At 40.1% G+C, this 17,836-nt stretch overlaps 3 protein-coding genes across 12 annotated transcripts in view; 1 reads left to right on the top strand and 2 right to left on the bottom strand.

Moving 5' to 3' along the window:
- The window catches only part of TBC1D23 (TBC1 domain family member 23), a 38,998-nt gene extending 32,828 nt beyond the window's left edge, over positions 1 to 6,170 (bottom strand). For 2 of the 5 annotated variants that reach the window (XR_004355168.1, XM_032678555.1), the window contains exon 1: positions 1,958 to 2,167. Coding sequence is in view for 4 of the 5 variants with exons in the window: in XM_032678555.1 (XP_032534446.1) it covers positions 1,958 to 1,995 (38 nt within the window). In the remaining variant the exon portion in view is untranslated. Of the gene's footprint in view, positions 1 to 1,957; positions 2,168 to 2,449; positions 2,644 to 2,931; positions 3,031 to 3,298; positions 3,430 to 5,729 lie in introns of those variants that run through there. The other 3 variants (XM_032678557.1, XM_032678558.1, XM_032678556.1) reach the window with 3 other exon arrangements.
- Positions 3,051 to 17,836, top strand: part of CMSS1 (cms1 ribosomal small subunit homolog) — a 222,359-nt gene continuing 207,573 nt past the window's right edge. Inside the window, exon 1 of one of the 4 annotated variants that reach the window (XM_032678563.1) lies at positions 3,051 to 3,112. In XM_032678563.1, coding sequence (XP_032534454.1) covers positions 3,073 to 3,112 — 40 coding nt within the window. In that variant the 5' untranslated portion in view covers positions 3,051 to 3,072. The remainder of the gene's footprint in view (positions 3,113 to 17,836) is intronic. The other 3 variants (XM_032678564.1, XM_032678560.1, XM_032678565.1) reach the window with 3 other exon arrangements.
- FILIP1L (filamin A interacting protein 1 like) overlaps positions 6,180 to 17,836 on the bottom strand; it is a 186,382-nt gene continuing 174,725 nt past the window's right edge. For all 3 annotated transcript variants that reach the window (XM_032678551.1, XM_032678552.1, XM_032678554.1), the window contains 2 exons: positions 8,494 to 8,678; positions 6,180 to 7,236 (listed from right to left, as the gene is read on the bottom strand). In XM_032678551.1, coding sequence (XP_032534442.1) covers positions 7,146 to 7,236; positions 8,494 to 8,678 — 276 coding nt within the window. In that variant the 3' untranslated portion in view covers positions 6,180 to 7,145. The remainder of the gene's footprint in view (positions 7,237 to 8,493; positions 8,679 to 17,836) is intronic.

Raw genomic sequence — 17,836 nt, 5'->3', positions numbered from 1 at the left:
GGTGCTGTCACAGTCTCTGAACACAAAATTATATCTGCCTTTTAATCACTCCTAAGGAAGTGAAGAGGATATGGAATCAGCACTGCCAGTTTTTCTCCCAACAGAGCTCAAACATATGCAAGTACCGTTTTGTTTTTGTTTTTTTAACTTGAAATCCTATATACTTCAAAATACAATAAAGTAGTAATTTACATGAAATAGCTCTTTCAAAAGATACACATTGTACTTAGAAAAACAACAACTGTTCACAGCACTGAGATATGAAGACAACACAACAGCTTAAATCAATAAATGAAAAAGAAAATATTTCACTGAAACTGGATTTAAAAAAAAACATAACAAAACCAAAAAGCCATGCAAAGTTTCTAAATGAGGATTACAACTTTATATTATTCCCAGCATCCAGCTCTAGTAACAAGATGTATTCTCAAATATTAATGTAGCATTTAAGCATAAACCCCTTGAATTGTTCCCATAAACACTTAAAAAAATCTCTTCTAACAAATGCCTTCAAGTTTGTCTTTTCTGGTAGTACCAGCATATAAAATTTATCATAGTTTTGAGGCTGGCAGTGAGAATATCAGCAATGTAGGCTGTGCCTTGAAATACATCTGGAGACCACACATGTCCTTATCCTCATTGTTGTGATCTGGGAAACAGCAATATTCTTTCAACATTAGTAATGAAAGAGGTTTGAAGTATTTTTTCAGAGATATTTCAACATGGTTCTTATTCAATGTCAAGGGTTATATTTCAAAGTGTCGAGACTGCACTGTCAATGAGTCCGTCATCAGCTTTGTAATTACGTGATTAAACAGTCAAGTCTGTACTTAGAAATAATGCTTATGCAACACAGTACTTTACAGAGCTTCTTTAGTTCTGAATCTATAACTAAAAGAAAAAAAAAAGGCTAAAAAACTACTCCAATTGATTTTTAATGTCTAGTAAATGACAGTAAGTTGTTTTATCCAAGAGCTGTACTTATAGAACCAAGCTAGACAAAGAACAGATTCCAGCTACACCTGCATGTGTCTTCTGGCTCCTTTACAATAAGATAACTACACACAAAGAAGGCTAAGCATAGTTTGCAAGACACTTTGAATCTGCCACATCAAATAAAACCTAAAAGCGAAAACATCAGATTTGAAGTGATCATAAAAAGCAGGTCTGTAAAGTAATTGTTTGAGAAGAGTGTGCATGAAAAGGACAAAGAACAGCTGTGGCACAGAGCCACAGAGAGAAATCACAGGCAATGCAGAAGCACAAAGACAAAAACAAGTGAAGATACCACGAATGGAGATGCTGGGTGCAGTAAGAATGGCTTCAGTGTTTAAACACAATGTTTGTTTAAGCCTCAGCAATCTCAAGTCAATACGCACACAACAAATACTAAAATCGCATCATGTTACCATCAAAACGGTCCTATACACGCTCCAGAAATACTCTCTATTCCTGTACTAGAGATTCGATGTAAAATCCATTATAAATAATAGCTGCACTAAAGGAGGGTGGCGAGCACAATCATTCAGAAAACAAGGCAGGGACCTACAGTTGTCACCTGTGCTTGAGCGCAGGCACGCAGCGAAAGGGGAAGCTGAACTGAACAAAGCAACTCCACTCCAGGCAGACTCCTGGAGCAGTTCCTACAGCATATTCAAGCTGTCATTTTAAACCGGAGCGACCGCTTCGCTCCGGGCTGGGCACGGCCCAAGGCCCTTGTTTAGTGTCTCTCCCGTCTGTGGACGGGGCCCTTCCTCTCTCGGGACCGCGGAGCCGGCCGGCGGCGTCTGCTCGGGGCTCCCACCGCGACCCCCTCACACATCGAGAGCGGTGGGTCCCGAGGGGGAAGCGGCGGCGGGCGGGGACGATTTCAGCCCCTCTCCCCTCCTGCCCCTCGGCCCCGCCGCGGAGAAAAGGAGGGGAGCGGGAGAGAGGCACCGACACCCCCGTAACTCACCAGCTGCTCGGCGGCGGCGTCTCTTCCCCTTCCGCCATCGCTGTTGACGTGCCCCGCCGCCGGCCGTAAAGCGCGCTCGGGAGGAGTTTTCCTCTCCCGATGCCACTCCTTCCCAAGCCTGTCCCCTTCCCAGCTGCTGTCCCCGCCTCCCCCGTGCTGCCGGGAAGCGAGGGCGCGGGCCGTACGGCGCGGAAGCCTGGCACGGGAGGGGGGCGGTGCGGCGGGAGGGGACGGGCCCGGGGCAGCCCCTCAGCGCCCGCGGCAGGAACATCTGAGTGCTTTCTGTTTTCACAAAGCTCTGCCATACGTAGGTTTGATTATTAAGCGCCTTCCCCCACAGTCTGTGATGTGCCACAGGCTGCACTCCGGGCGAAATCCGCGAGTTTTACGCAGAGAACCCTGTTCGCCAGGGCTAAAAACCACCTGGTAGCGCCCATGAGCAACCCTGGGCAGGACAACGCTAACGCTCTGCCACGCACGTTCCTTACCCACCTGCACCCTCGAAGGGGAAAACCAATCAGTATTTCTCGATGGAAGTTCAGAAGAACCATTGGAGCGGTTTATACACGGAGTAACAGTGCCGCCTTATGATAAATTCCAGTCCTTACACTCCTCTGTTTCACTTCCATGGCTTGACTCGGGATGTGCTCCAGTAGGTAACGCCCAGACTTTAAGCGGGACGGCTCCTGTGGGAAAAGACACAGCCTCGCTTAACCTGCAGGCTCCGGCTCCCTAAGAGCCAAGAGCATCCATTCCCAGGTAACAAGCAACCTCTTCACGTAAAATACCTCAGTCAAGAAAGTAGGTATTTTACGGTATAGAGCCGGCTTGAGGCAATCACACGGACGTTGTGAGGGAGCGGGTAACACTTTTTTTACTCCTTTCCTCTTTTTCTCGCCTCTTCTATATTATTCACTTTAAAAAAAAAAAAGACAAAACCCAAAAGAAAGAAAGAAACAAACAAAAGCCCTCACATCTTAAACGCCCACGTTTATTTTAGGAGAACAGTCCGTAAAAGTCGCCCAAGGAACGTCCCTCCCCGAGCCCCGCCGGTCCCCGCCCCCGGCGCGGCCCCGCGGCCAGTGCGCAGGCGCGGCGGCGGTGGCGGCGGCGGCATGGGGGACACGCTGGAGGAGCCGTGGTGGGACATTCCAGGTATTCCCCTCCTGGAGCTCGCTCCTCACCATGGCCTTGGAACAAGTTTTACTGAGATCCAGCCCCCCATCTCCTCTCCGGCCCCCCTTCCTTTTCGTTTTGCGTTTGTTTTTTTTTTTTTTTTCTCCTTTCCATTTCCCCCCTCCCTCCAGCCCCCCGCCTTTCCCTTCTCCGCTTTTCATTTACTTCTGCAAGTTTTCCACTCTCACTCGCTGTTTCTCCCGTGCCTGCTTTCCCCTGCTTGCTACTGGTGGCGGGTTTGCTTGTAGAGCAAAATCTCGGCGGCTGTTTGATGTCTAATCTCTGGCCCCTCAGACCTGGGATAGGCGATGGATAGGCAAAGGAAAATATAAGTACTCAGGTAGCAACAGGAACCCACTCAACAAAAATGCATTTAAGCGAGGTTTAAAAAGTGGGGCCATTTGAAGGGGAAAACCTCTTGCTTTGAATTCACACCTGTCCCCCTAAACCGTATTTTCTTCCAAACCGAGTTTACCTGATGAAAGACTTTTTCGTAGTATATTTTCCTTGTGGGTCCCTTCCAACTCAGAGTATTCTGTGTTCATTGCCGTCACACGTGAACTTACTTACAGGCCTTGGAAACAGTTAATCCATAGTAGAGCCTTTGGAGGGAATAATACCTGTGGTGCTTGAAAAGCATCACCCATGTGCTCATTGGAGTGTGTCATGTGCCATGTGTTGCTGTAAAAGAGCAGGAGTTAAACTGCTTTTCTCCAGCCGTTGCTCTTCGGAGTATGGTACTCTGGCTGATTTGTCTCTTTGTTCTGATGACTATAATATCTGTTTCCTGTACTTCTCTTTTTTCAATGTGTCTTGCAATCACAGGCTGTAAAGTGCTTTATCTGTAATGTTGAGATTTAGTATGGAAATTTAGGTAGATCTAGACAGCAAAAATGAGTTTAGGCTTTATAGTGCCCTATTTGTTTGATTATTTTTAAAATTTATTTTTAATACAATATTGGTAAAAGTTGGGAGTTATCTGCACCTCTGGGAAGACTCCAAATCTTTGAGTTCTTGATAATTATTGCTTATTTCCTGTGAAAAGGTACTTGGAGAATAGTTAGAGAGGAAACAATATAAAAATTGTATGTATGTAATAAAGATGGGTCATGAGCCCTAATAAGGCTTCTGGGCATTCCATTTTTATTTTTAGTCTGATGTAGGTTCCTTAAGCAATTCCAGTTCCCATGGTAAATGCTCTTCATTAGGAATGTTTCTTAAGAGTCTACCTACCAGCACATTCTCCCAACCACAGGTTTCATTTGGGGTAGGTGATCAGCAGATTATTATAATGTTGGCAGCTTTCCTCTAGAAACTGGATACAGAGCAGGACTTTGATGATAAAATTTTGACATAATGGATAAACCATCTGACTTTGGGGTGAGACTGTGAATGACAGCTCTTCCAGTTGTGTAAAACTCCTTGGGATTTTTGCAATTGCATTTTTGAGCTCCTAAAATAATTCAGGTGGGAAGTAACTTCTGGAGGTGTCTAATCCAGCTCTGTATACCTTATTCCAAGAACATGCTTTGGATGTGTTACGAGTAATGATGACAGGTGAGAGTTGTGCAAACCATATACTCTGCTGTCTATAGCCCACCTTGTAAACTCGTTGGCAGGTTCTTTTTATGGAGCCTGTTGTTGGATTAAGTTGAGACAAGCCATCAGTAAAGTAAGAACATCTGTTACTTTTATTTTGTGTAGCTATTTTTCACGTAAAACATGTAAAATCAAAGGTTAATTTGTACTGTATCTTATGGATACTGTAAAATGCATTAAAATCATTTGGCGTGAAAGAGGAAATCAGGGGTTACAATATACTATGTAAGCAGCAATACAAGAAAATTAGTGAGCACCTTTTACAGACTTGATTAGTTTTATCTCTGTGAAACATCAAGTTTCATTAAAAAAGAAATTTACTATTAGACTTCGTTTTTTGACCTGTTTTAAAACAGCATCTCTGCCCCAACAGTAGATGCAGAGAATTTGAAATGTAATTTTTAAACACTGATCTTTTGCCAAATCCTTTATGATTAACCCTAGAATAAATTCTGACCAACAGAACATTCTTCCTAATAACTCAGCCCTCAAAAGTGTCTTGGATTTTAGCAACCTGTTGTTAGAAACTTGTAGTTAGAAAAGGCTACTTTTAAGATGAGTATGAACATCTTTCATACACTTCACTTAAAGAGTATGAAAACACAATATACATATAAATGTATATCCTAGTATATGGATATATAAATAATTCTAAATTTGCTTTTGGCCACATCACTGGAAATCATTCTTTTAGAATCCATATTAAAGATTAAAAGTAGTTACTCTCACTTTGAGACATGAAAGTTCACCCTGCTGCAGGTGGTTTATAGATGTAAAAAAACCCCACAAGACCCAAGAAAAAAACCCTGAAGGGATTACTCATCTGTTTACCTTGTCACATGACACAAACTAAAGAGTCTTGCCCAATAGCTTCTTCATCAAACCTTTAACTTTGAGAGGAGAAGTGTGGAGAGAGTGGTTAGGGATTATTCTCTACTTAGCAGTGTTGTTTAGTGTTACACATGCCCCATGTCATGCAACTGCAGGATTTCCTTACCTCCCTTTTTCCAGATCATGTCACAACTCTGTCCAGTCTTTAGTAGGATTTTTATATTGCATTCAGAGTTATAAGGGAGAGGATAGGGAATAATGAGGAGTTTTTGTACTGGTGCAGGGCACCAAGTTTGTCCTCTTCTCTCCATGAACAGAAAGAGCACTTCTCACAGCGCTATAAATGTCCGTGTCTTGCCTGTAGCCAGCCTGCCACATCTCCCAAGCAGTTTGAGGGAGAGGGATGTACCTCTATTTGTCAGAAATTCTTCCAGTTTCCTCCTTTTGTGTTACCACTCCTTCTCTTTCATTCTCCATGCTTTCTTTATCGCCCTTAATCCCGTAGAAGTGTAGTATCCCTGTTTGTCAGTTTTAGATCCTTAAGTAAGAGTCTATGTGGGCCGTGTTCCTCACAGGTAGAAATGAACCATGTCATCACAAGAGAGGAGCAAAATGAACCATGTCATCATAAGAGAGGAGCAAAAGACAAACTCTTGTATGGCAGCAGTACAGATAGGTGAGAAGTATAATATGGGGCCATGGAGGATGATTTGGCAGTGTTCTGTGGGCTCCAAAGCAAAGGATGCTATTGTGGGAATTGATTTCTTTTGCCAGAGGTTCTCTTTTCTTTCTGTAGACTGGCTATAAAGGATGCCAGGTAGCATCAGTTTGTAATGTGTGATTTGCAGCTCCTGAGAAGCAGACTGTTCCTTGTAGTGCATTCAGTGGGAGAGCTGGTGCTTGACTGGAGCTGAGATCTGTTGGTGCACCTGTATATGGAGAGGTTTGCATCTTTTTTTTTTTTCTGGCTCATCAATGAGTTGCTGTCCCTTATGATTGAATTTGGTCATGTATTTGAAGATCTCTCTGGTAAGCATGCCAAGTTGACAGCTGCTGTTAGAAATCTGTGTTTCTTCACATTTATATGCACTCAGTTTTGCAAGTTGCAGAATGTTTAGTGGTGTGCTTCTGTGAGCTGTATTTGGATCTGGACATACATGACATGGAGTCTTGAACTTGACAGCTGCAAATTTAATGAATAAAATTGGAAACCTTTTCTTTTTATTACGGAAAAGTAATTTTTTAATGTCTCCATTTTGACACAGGCTGTGTCTTGTGCAACACAAACTAGAATAATTTTTCAGTAGACTGATCTTTCTAAACTTTTCCTTTTCTTAAGTACTTCTAGAGAACTTGTGAAGCTGTTGAGGGAAGCATAGGTTTCTTACACATTTACAAAACTGGTCACGCAGCAGTGCTAACGTGTTGTACTGTCTCAGTGGTTAAGTGAAACTTTTAGATGTGAAATAAAAGGGCAAAATCAGGTAACTGAATGCATCAGAATCTTTTCTTGCTTCAGCAAAAGGACTGCAGTTCTGGCTATGGCACTGTGATCACCACCAGCTTTTGCTTTACGTAGAAATTAGGATTTGGCAGTTCTTAAAGAAACGCCTATGTGAAAGGAGTTTTCCCAGGAATTATCTGTTGAGCCGTTTAGACTGTTGGAATGCACTCTGTTAGGGAAGAAGAATGAGGGAGACATTAATATCAGAGAAATAAATTAATTTTTATATTCTAAACCAGCAACTCACGTTAGTTGGTATTACACGATTCCTGTGGAGACATTCCTTGCAGTAATAGTAGTCTGTTAGTTTTAACTTTCTATTGAACAGCGAGAAATTTTCTTGTCAGAGCAGCAATTTCTATGTTTCTGAAAATTGAAAACAATGGGCACGGAGTCTCTTCTAAAGTTTTGATTTTTTTTTTTTTTTGAGTGCATTGACTGAAAGGAAACTTTGAGTGAACTTTAAGTCTTTTAAAAGCAAAAAGGCAGATTTTCTCGTGGATGAACCAGAACTGATTGTGCAAAGAGTTTATTTAAAAAGTCCTTCACTAGGAACGGAGTTACGTGTATTTTACTTGAATGTGAGCAGTTGAAATGAAGGTCAGGATTGTGAAGGAACACAAGAGCAAAATTGCACTTCTGTGTAAGTCACAACTTTCTGTTAAGCGTGATACTAATTTTGATCAGTTCCAAAATACTGTTTAAGTGATCTGAAATCTGATTACTGTGGTCCCAATGGTGAAAGTTTATATAGCTGATGTAAACAATATCCATCTTGAGTCTTGCATCTATTTTCCTAATATAACATCTGCGTGAATTTGAGTGGAGATAATCACGCTAGTTAAATCATTGACAAGAGAATTGTTGATCCTCAAATCATGCTTTTAAAGTGATGCTTGGCACAACAAGAAGCTCTGCATTTCTCTAAGTTCAGTGTGTTATATGAGAGCAGATTTCTCCATCCCTCTCTTCATTGTCTTTTTACTACTGAACACAAGATATCCATACTGAAACACTTCTTGACTAGACCAACTTTGAAAACAAAACAACACCTCCTGCAACCCCTCTTGAAGTGATTGACCACGTTTTTGTAAATCTTCTGAGCCAAACCTACTATTTTTATTTATGGAACTTGTCAAAATGGAATTTATAGTAGAAACTTATTTGTGTCTCCTGTGCTTCTGTACTGTGAGTGCCAAAATCTGGAATTGCACCAGAAAAAAGGGGGCAGAGCTTGATCCCTGCAGACATGCAGTTACCTTTGGCTCCTAAGAATTTGGCTGTCTCCTGATGTCCTGTCATTGGTGGCCGTAGATGTGCTGACCATGTGGATAGTTACAGATTTTTCCCCAGTGGAAACAACTGCTATTGAGATTCAAGTTGCTTAAATCCATTTTAATATCACAGAGCACAGAAAATTATTTACCTTTTCCCTCCACTTTGAAGGCAGGTTTTAGACACAGTCCTTATAATGTGTATCTTTCCAGCAGTGCTGTCTTGGAGTGGTTTGTTGAGGTGTCCGGCGGGAATTTTGGCAGGTGCTTTGGTTGTGCTGGTGGGCTTTGGTTTGGGGATCCGAGTTGGAACTGACCGACGGAAGGCGTTGGTGATCTGGAAATAAACCGAGAAAACAAGTAATGCATTAGGGAGGAGGAACAAAGAGAGCATTTGGCTTGTTAATGTCTTTTCCACTTTGTAAATCTGAATGCATTGCTCTTAGAACTGTTTGTCTGAACTTCCTTCATCTTGTTGGTAATGAGAGTGAAGCTTTGTATTTAACCTACTTGATTGCTGAATATCAAAGAATCTGAATGGATTGAAATCCAGACTATAAAGAAGAAGGGTTTCCTGACAGTCCTCTGACTAGAGCATCAGCCCAGGAGCTGAGTGAGTGATGCAGTGCAAAGGCTATGAGCTGTGTGACTTCTCTGCATGAAAAAAAAAGAGAACTTCCACATGCAGAAGCAAGTCTTGATTCAGTCCTGAGTAGCAGGCAATGCCTATCTCATACTGTTCTCTGAGAGATCATTCTTTGACAGGGACTAGTGTACACAAAATTAATGTATTTGTAAGAGAACTCTCCCTCCAGAATCCATCATAGTCATATTTAATTGCAAAGAAATAAATATACAAGAAAAAAAAAGTTAATATGTATGCTGAAAAGGGGGAAAGAACTGTCAAGGCAAGAAGCTTGTTTAAAAGGTACCATTATCTGAAACCAGGATTAAACACACACTACTCATAGAAAAGCTTTTTGTACCATAAGCCTTCTTATATACCTTTTTCAGTTGAGCTCAGGGTAAAAGAATTTCAATGAAGATTTTTTTTAAAAAACATGAAACGGAAATGGTGTTCAAATTAGAACAATAGAAAACAGTGTCAAAACTCTGTTAGATTAAGTATGAATAAGAATGAGCTAGATCAAAACAAGATTTGGGAAACAACTTCCTAGCGGCCATAAAGGTCTACCTGGACTTACTTAAAAAAAAAAAATCACAATTCAAGAGCCTGCCATTTACCTGTAGCTAATTGCATATGATAGGGGTTCTCAGAAGGATAAAACAGAGCCAACATAAGATCATTGCATGTGCTCATGGAGGAATTTGTGAAAATTTGCACCTTTGTGCTTAATGGATCATGAGTAAAGAAAAAAATCAACCTGGGTTTACTTGGAGTTTGAGAACAAAAAGATAGAATAGTACCAATCTCCCAGAACAATGTGTGTGTTTCTAAAAGTTATGAAGGAGATGATTTTTAAAATTGCAGAATCCTTATTAGTGGTGTGGAATCCACCACTGAAATTATTGGGGATGCCAGAGGAGTGTGATGCCACTTTAGGGTAAAGCTTCACAAAAGATTCTGAAGTGTAACTGCTGAACTGATCAAAATGACAATAAGAAATAAGATGTTCACCCACATGGTTACTAATTTTGTGATAGGAAAACATCCACATTTCTTGTCAAGGATAGTATTCAAGTATGTTAGATATTGTTACATAGGTATATGGTATCAGATTGTCTAATGATGAACAAGTGTTTGTGCAGTGTTTGTGAATGTTCCCAGGCACTGAAACTGTTAAATTGGCAGTAGCATTGGATTGTTTGAATAGTCCACACTGTGGATCTGTCTCTGGAAAAATTTGAAGGCACAGCTTGAGAGTTGGTCCAGAGGAAGGTTCATTTGGCATAGGTAGTTTGTATCCAGCTAGGCTGCTTTGTAGTTTCAAGAAGTTTCCTGTAGTTTAGGTTGACCCACGTCTAAGGGAAAGACATAGGAAAGCCTTTAACCTGCTGTTGCAGGTGTGACCATGTAACATTATGATTAAAAAAAAAAAAGACTTGATAGTGGTCTCTAACAAAAGAATATAATTTGAGAACAAAGTCTGTGTGGAAACTGTGGAAAAAGAAGGAAAGTTCTCATGGTTAAAAAGTGGCAAGCGGATAGAAAGCAGAGCAGAGACCTAGTTTTAATAGTATTGTGGAGACACCATTTAAACCTGAGACAAGACACTTCTGGTATTCAACATATTCACAAACTGCATGGAAAGACAGTACTGAAATGATAACATTTGCATATGGTGTAAAAGGGAGGTTATTAGAAACAGAGCTGATAGTTCATGGTATTGAGTAAGAACATGATAAAAATGTGTATCAGTTCAGTGTTAGCAAATTAAAAATAGTATACACAGGGAAAACTAGTTCCATACAGTAGTGAAGTCTGTTGTCACTCAGAACACAAGATCTTGGAGTCACTAAATTGTCCTCGTTGCTCAGCAACTGACAATTATTAAAAAAGTAGCAGGCAGTTAGGAATTACTAGGAAAAGAAGAAAATCAAACCTGTCATTTTTTTAGTGTGTAAGTCCAAACCATGCCTACATTGTGAATGTTTTGCAGAGTTCTGTCCAAACAGCTGAATAGAGAGGAAAAATGAAGAAAATGTGGCAAAGGCTGACACTTATGGAGTGCCTTCTGCATGAAGATTAGTAACATACACTAGGCCTTTGCAAGTTTGGGAAATAGATTGTGGTGAGAAAAATAAACAGCAGAAATCCAACCATATGGTGAATAGGGAAGTTCTCAGATGCCTGAGAGGGCATCCACTGAAGGTAGGTTAAAGGTATGTGAAAAGTATTTTCCCTTGTTAACAAGCTGTGAAACTCTTTGGAACAATTTTTGAGTGATGATATAAATTGGTTTGGAGAGAGTTTAGACTGCTTTGTGGCATCCATCGAGGACTGCTAAACACAAAGATGTGATGTGGATTTCAGCTGTGGATGACTCTAAGTTGTAGACCTCTAGAGGCTGGGTTTAGTACTCTGTCTTAAAGTTTGTAAGCAGTTACTGCTGGTCACTAGCAAAGATGAGATATGTAGTCTGAGTCTGAGTAAAACGTGTTTCATATTTTTATTTTAAAATCGGAAAGTTTCCAGGTTTTTTTTCTTTTTTTTTTTTCTTTTTTAGTGTATTGAGAAAGGAAAGAGTTTGGCTTTGAAAGTGAATAGGAAAAAAGGAGATGCCTTTTTCTTTGCCGTATTCTTAAAGATTTTTACCGCTAGGTGGCAGCGAAGTTTTCCTTTTTCACCGCACCACGGCATTTTCACTTAAACTGGCCTGAAACTTGTCGTTAAATGCTGAATAAAAAAAATTAACATGCATTTTCATGATAGTCTTGACTGTTAACATTCGTATTGTTAGTATGCACCCCCAAACCAAAAAGCATTTTGCTTCAGTTACCAAAGGAAATGTGTTAAGAAAGAAGGGGTTGATGTTGGAGGGGATAATTATGTTACTGCCATATGGCTTCCCTTGAGTACTGAGTTGGAAGAGTTTACCTCTGACTGTGTGATGTGGCCTGGTAGATGAGGCACAGAATTGAGAATAAAATGTTTGGGTGGGCTATTACTAGCAGGCTACTGTCTGATGTAATTAGAGAGATGACAGAAAACGTGTCTGTTTCCCAACTACAAAAAGAATAGATTAGCCATAATTTTCTGTGTGTATTGAAATGAATAGATAAAAATATGTAGAGTCTTGTGTGCTAAAGTGTGATTGTATCTCCAAGAAAGAGTTGTGTTTGGTTGTTTGGTTTTGGGTTTTTTTTCTGAGACCTGTTCCAGTTCAGAGATTGCATAAGATTAAAAGTGGTTGGAGTATTCTGTCTGTAACTGATTGAACAGCTGTGTTAGTACTTCAAGAAGATATTTGTAGGTCCAGATTCTTACAGTTTTTGTGCATCTAAATGGTATTCAGGCTCTAAGGTTTTATTAAATCAGTGGGAAGTCAGGTGTGAAAATACCCTGGCCTATAGTTTGCACAAGGAGTCTGAAAAGCACTTGGAAGTAACTGTATATAAAATTCTGCATTGGTTTAGTTGTACATGTAGTGAAAATGCTTGTGCAGTCCTCCTAGTTCCTTCCCTACTAGTTTAGAGGCACGTAAGCAGATACATTGGCTGTGGCATGCTTGTACCTTAGGATGTTTTGTTTTTTGGACAGTCCTGAATGACTGAAAAAACCCTATACGTAGATTTTGGTGGGCTTTTTCAATTTGATTTTTAATTCTTATCTAGGTATGGGAAACCTGTGTGCATACCAAGAATGCACCCTTTCTACCAGTTCATTTTCTCCTTCAAGAGGAATGGGTTTTAGTCTCCCTATTTTTTTTGGACTCTCCTTAGTATTCTGAATTTTCTGGCTCTGTGTTCATCATTGCTGTTTAGTTATTGCTCCTTGAGTTCCCATATGTAGGCCACTTTTTAGATCTGCTATCATTCCAAGGAATAGAAGAGGAAATAAGATATGTTTATCCTTCAAAAAACAAGCTGAGTTGCCGTTCATGTTCTGGAAATGCCTTGTTTGCATTAATGTTCTTGAAACATCCCTAGAAACAAAATGTTACCTGGGGGCAACCTATCTGAGTTGTGCAGTTTTCTTTACAAAGCATCAGTAAATAATTGCTGTAATAGCAAAGACAATTAACCCCAAAGACATTAAACCATCCCGGTTTTTTAAATTATAAGATTATGTGGTATGCCTGTCTGTAAATATAACAGCACCATATTAGTTTAAGGCAGTAGACTCAGAAAATAGCAAAGTTTTTGTCCATAGTGCTTACAGTTGTAGAAATAAGCAGTTAAATCTAATTTTCAAGACAAGCAATGATCTAAGAATCAAGAAAGCTGCATTTTCATAAGGATCTTTTAACTTAATTTTTCAATTAACTTCTGAAGTAGACATCAATCACCTGTAATAGGAATTGGCAGAATAAAGGGTGTTAGAACGAGAACTCATACACAGAGGATGTGTTTGTTGTCTCAAGGTGAAGCAGGCACTTCAGGAGTGGGGACAGATACTGCACAGGTGACAGTTGTGACCTTCTCACACATTAATGTGAAAATAGCCCTTCTTAATTTCAGGAAGCCAACTGAGAAAGCATTCTTTGAAATACCAGGATATATATATTCCATACACACCTTTTTCCCTCCCCCACGGGCACAGAGGTGGCTTATTTTATTTATATGGGCCATCAGATATTGTAACACAATACAGTGATTGCTTTCTGGGGAGTGGGCTAAGGCAAGCGTCTGTGGGAGTGTCAGGGAGAGAAAATATTTCTGTTTCTGTACTGTTAAAGTGGTTCTTCTTTTGGTACTAATATTTTTCTTTTTCCTTCTGAAAGCTTTGCTTCCTGTTTGAACTTTATTCATTTAAATAGGGGGGAGCATGTAGGACTTCTACTGTAAGTTTATTTATTTGCCTTTCTACAGTCATTGTATAATTTGATCAAGGAGAAATAGCTTTAGATAAGGTTCTTTCTCACTGCTTAAATTTTTAGTTTAAGAAATTTGAGCAAGAGTGTAGTTTTCAGCTTTAGTGATAGTGGCCAGAGGATGGTGCTGAAGATCCTTTACACTGAAGACCACATATCTGTGTGTGTACAAACATGCCTCTTGCCAGACTGAAGCTTGTTTCTGGATGGTTGAATGCAGTCAGAACATAAGACAGGTCTGCAGGTGAGAATGAGCTAAGATTAAGTGATAAACATGAACATTCCCTTTGGTCTCCAAACCTGATAGCTTTGGCTGAAATATCCCGTTAGGGCATTCAGATATTTCCTTATCTCTGTTTGTGTTCTAGGAGTCCAAAGTGAGAAGTCTCAGTTGCTCTGCATTTTCTTTTGTGTAACCCACTTGTGTGTGTGACTATACTGAGATGTGCAAGCAGGAGCAGTATAATCCTTACACTTTCTGCAATTGGTAGGACCTTTGCCAGAGGGTTGTCTGGCTTGGCTCACTGCATTGTCACATTATAAACAGCTCAGCAGAGGGCAAATTATTAGTGATCTTGTATAGTTGTAGTACTTGAGCGATTAAGTGGGAGAGCAGTTGGGTTTGTTTAATCTGGAGAAAACAAAACTGAGAAAAGACATGATAATTGTCTTCTAATATGTGAAAGTCTGTTGCAGAGAAAATAGTTTTCAAAGTCCAGTGGAGGGATAGGAAAGCAAATACCGCATTACAATTTCAGCAACATCAATTTACTTTAGGAATTAGCAAGCTCCTTAATGGCAAAGGTATTTCAACCCTGTTGCAGATTCCCAGGGTAACTGTGAAATTGTCATTGCAGAAGTTCTGTAGAACCGTATGAGCCAGGTTTTTGTTTGGAAGGGTTTAAGTCAGGTTATACTAAAGGAATAGGCTGGAAAATGTCCCGAGGTCCCTTTTAACCTCAGTTTTCTGTGTCTTCTCTTCTGCTGATATTTGGTCTATTACAGCACTCTTGATTTCAATAATATGACACAGATGACAGAAAAATCTGTATTAATATTAGAAATTATTTCTGGATATGTGACACAATTTGCACTAATGTACTCAAATGTGTGACTGCACTCTTATTTCCTGAACGCCAAGTTTAAATGTACTTGCTGGTGGTGGGGAAAAGAAGCGGGGTTGGAGGCAGAAGTTGTGTTCCCAGTTACTAAAATTCTTTTATGTGCCTCACTTACCTTGGGACATGTCTACACTGGGAAATGTATGCAGGGAGAGGTAAGGTTATGTTGTGGGTCAGCTCCCCTAGGACAAGGATTTACCTGGGGCTGGTTTACCAGCATCACCATGGAGCTGGTGGTTCTCTGAAATTAACAGTTGTTTGCTGTGAGTTGTCTTCCCTTTGCCTCTCGAAAATCGGAGGGGTCTCAGGCGCCTCGTTAGGGCACCTGGGGGTCCCTGGGAGCAGAAGTGGTGTGTAGCCGTTTTACTGAGTCCTAAACAGGCTGCAGTAGTAATTCTGTCCTGCAGAGGGTAGTGCCGGCACTTAAATGCTTCTGCAGGTGCTTAGCTGTCAGTGCTTTTAGGCATAATACAGTTGTGTGGGATCATCACTTCACTTGGTTTAAAGCTGCACTCCCATTTATTGAGTAAGATTCTTGACAATGAGTATCGTTCTGTACAGATTATGGGCAGGTAGAGATATTTGTGTTTTGGTATTGCTAAGTTATGTAGTTTTTAGAGATGTTTGGAATTGTGCTCGCGCCCACTCACAGCTTTTAATGTGAAAATGTCTTCATATCGACTGTTCAAAAGCTTTGAATATGTTTTTCCCACGTTAGTGAATATATATGTTGAGAAAGTTTACATGGGTAACCAGATTGGACCCTAATGTATTCTGCATGGAGAAGGGAAAAGAACCCTCTGCTTTTACCATCAAGGCTTTTTTTCTGTCTGTGAGCAGGCTGTTTTCCTCTGGGAGGGCCACATAAAAAGGTGTGTTAATCAGAGTCCTATTTTAAATATATATATAATTTTTCTAATATATGTAAGTATTATAATTAAAATTAAAAACTCTCTACCTTTTATCCAGTTAAGATTGATGTTTCTACGGGATAAAACATGATCTATAGTGGCTTGAGTATGAGGCGGTAAAGGATAAGGAAATATAGATACTAATCACAATCCATGTTGTCTTGCTCCTGTTTTGCACAAGTCAGTTAACTTCTCTCACAAAAGAGATCCAGAAGGATGTTAATGGGACTGATAAATGTTTGTTGTATGTTTGAAGTGCTTTGTGTGATGTATATGCATCCTAGATTGTATCTGTCAGACAACAGTATTAGTATCAAAGGTGAAGGGACCAGGGCTTTGGCAGTGATTGCAGTATTAAGTGCTCATCCTTTTTCCTTTTTGCTTGTCCCTTCGGTTATGCTGATGTAAACTCTTCTGTAAAGCTGTGCTGTGAATGGGATCCTGCTTTGTTGGGGTTCTTTGTTTGGTTTTGTTTATTGTTTTGTTGGGTTTTTTTTTAATGAAGATTTGTGGAGTGTGGGGGTTTTGATTATTTTATTTTTTTTTTAATCGAAGTTAGTTTCTTGACCTGCTTCACAATACTGCCTTCCTGAACAGTGGTGACAGCATAACTGAAAGGGCAATATTTTGTGATATGGGTTGTGGTAGGGGTGGGAAAGGGAAGGCAGCTTCTTTTGCCCATCCCACTATGAGGGCCCTGTGAGGTCAAGACACTGTGTGGCAAGTGGAGAGACATTGAATAAAAGAAGCCTTTTCTCTTGTACTCAAAATTTGTTTCTTGAGAGTACTTTGCTTAGTGGTCAGAAGAGAATCATATTCAGTTGTCAACTCTGATATTTGAGGCTTTCTGGGTGCCCACAATATGATGGGTCATTGGCTGATGTGCTGGGTACAGCACAGAGAGAATTCAGCTACATCTTGGGGCTACTGGCTGCAAATTTGTGAAAGCACTTCATGCTGCTTAAATTTTTGAGATTGGTCTTTTTTTTTGAGCAATTTCCCACTTACAGTACTTGGTGTTAATTTTAAAACATCTTTATACACCCACTTGTGCTGTACTTGAACCATAAGATCTTTCTCTCTTCTGTTTCTTGGTAACATAATGTTTTGGTAGTCTTTGCTTAAGCCTGGAGATTAGGCAGTTGTCAGTTTTTGTTTTGCCTGTCTCAGTGTCTGTTTCCTAGGGACAAAGTCATCCTGCAGATGGTTACTCCGTTTCCATCACCTAACCCTGCAGCATCCATTCAGTCTTATTGAGAAAGTAGTGCTGTACAGTTCTGTTTCTCATTGTTTTTTTCCCCAGTGTGAGGAGCACGCCTTCTTAAGCTTTGCATGAAATGCTTACATACAGATCTTTTTTTTTATTACAGCCTTACATTCTGTCCCCAGACACCGTATTGTCTACGGTGGTTTGGATCAGGAAGATTAGCTGGCTGCTCCTGTAATTTTTGTCAATTCTGTTTCTTAATTAGTGACTTACAGCCAGTTTTTAAATAACCTGAAATACTATACTATGAGCACTTTGCTCTCAGATTACCATTATTGCTTCTTATTCTCTTTTTGCTTTTCCTCCTTTTCCTTCCGTTCCCTTCTCTTCCCTCATCCATCTTCCCTGCAAGGACAAAAATTGCAAGTATTTCTTCTGAAATATTAATTCACATAAAAAGAATGGCTTAAAAATGCTGAGGACCAAAGTGTTTGTGTTGCCCTTGCTTGTGTCCATTTGATTACTCACTGAAATAAAATTGAAAAGGGGCAGGAAGGTGGGTTGGTAACTGCTGTAATTTTTTAAATTGTTAATCCTCTCTTTCTTTTCCTGGGAACTTAACATCTGGGGAAAAGAGTAGATTGTTAGACTTTAGAGGAGGCTTGCCAAGGGTTTTGGAAAAGAGAAGGGTTGATATTATGATCTGCTGAAAACTGCTTTTACACTCTCTTTCACAGTTTAATCCCTCTGATATTTGCTGC

Source organism: Chiroxiphia lanceolata, chromosome 2, assembly GCF_009829145.1.
Source record: "Chiroxiphia lanceolata isolate bChiLan1 chromosome 2, bChiLan1.pri, whole genome shotgun sequence".
Classification (NCBI taxonomy): Eukaryota; Metazoa; Chordata; class Aves; order Passeriformes; family Pipridae; genus Chiroxiphia; species Chiroxiphia lanceolata.
The sequence above is the reverse complement of the archived record's forward strand: the minus strand, read 5'-3'. Positions and strand labels throughout refer to the sequence as shown.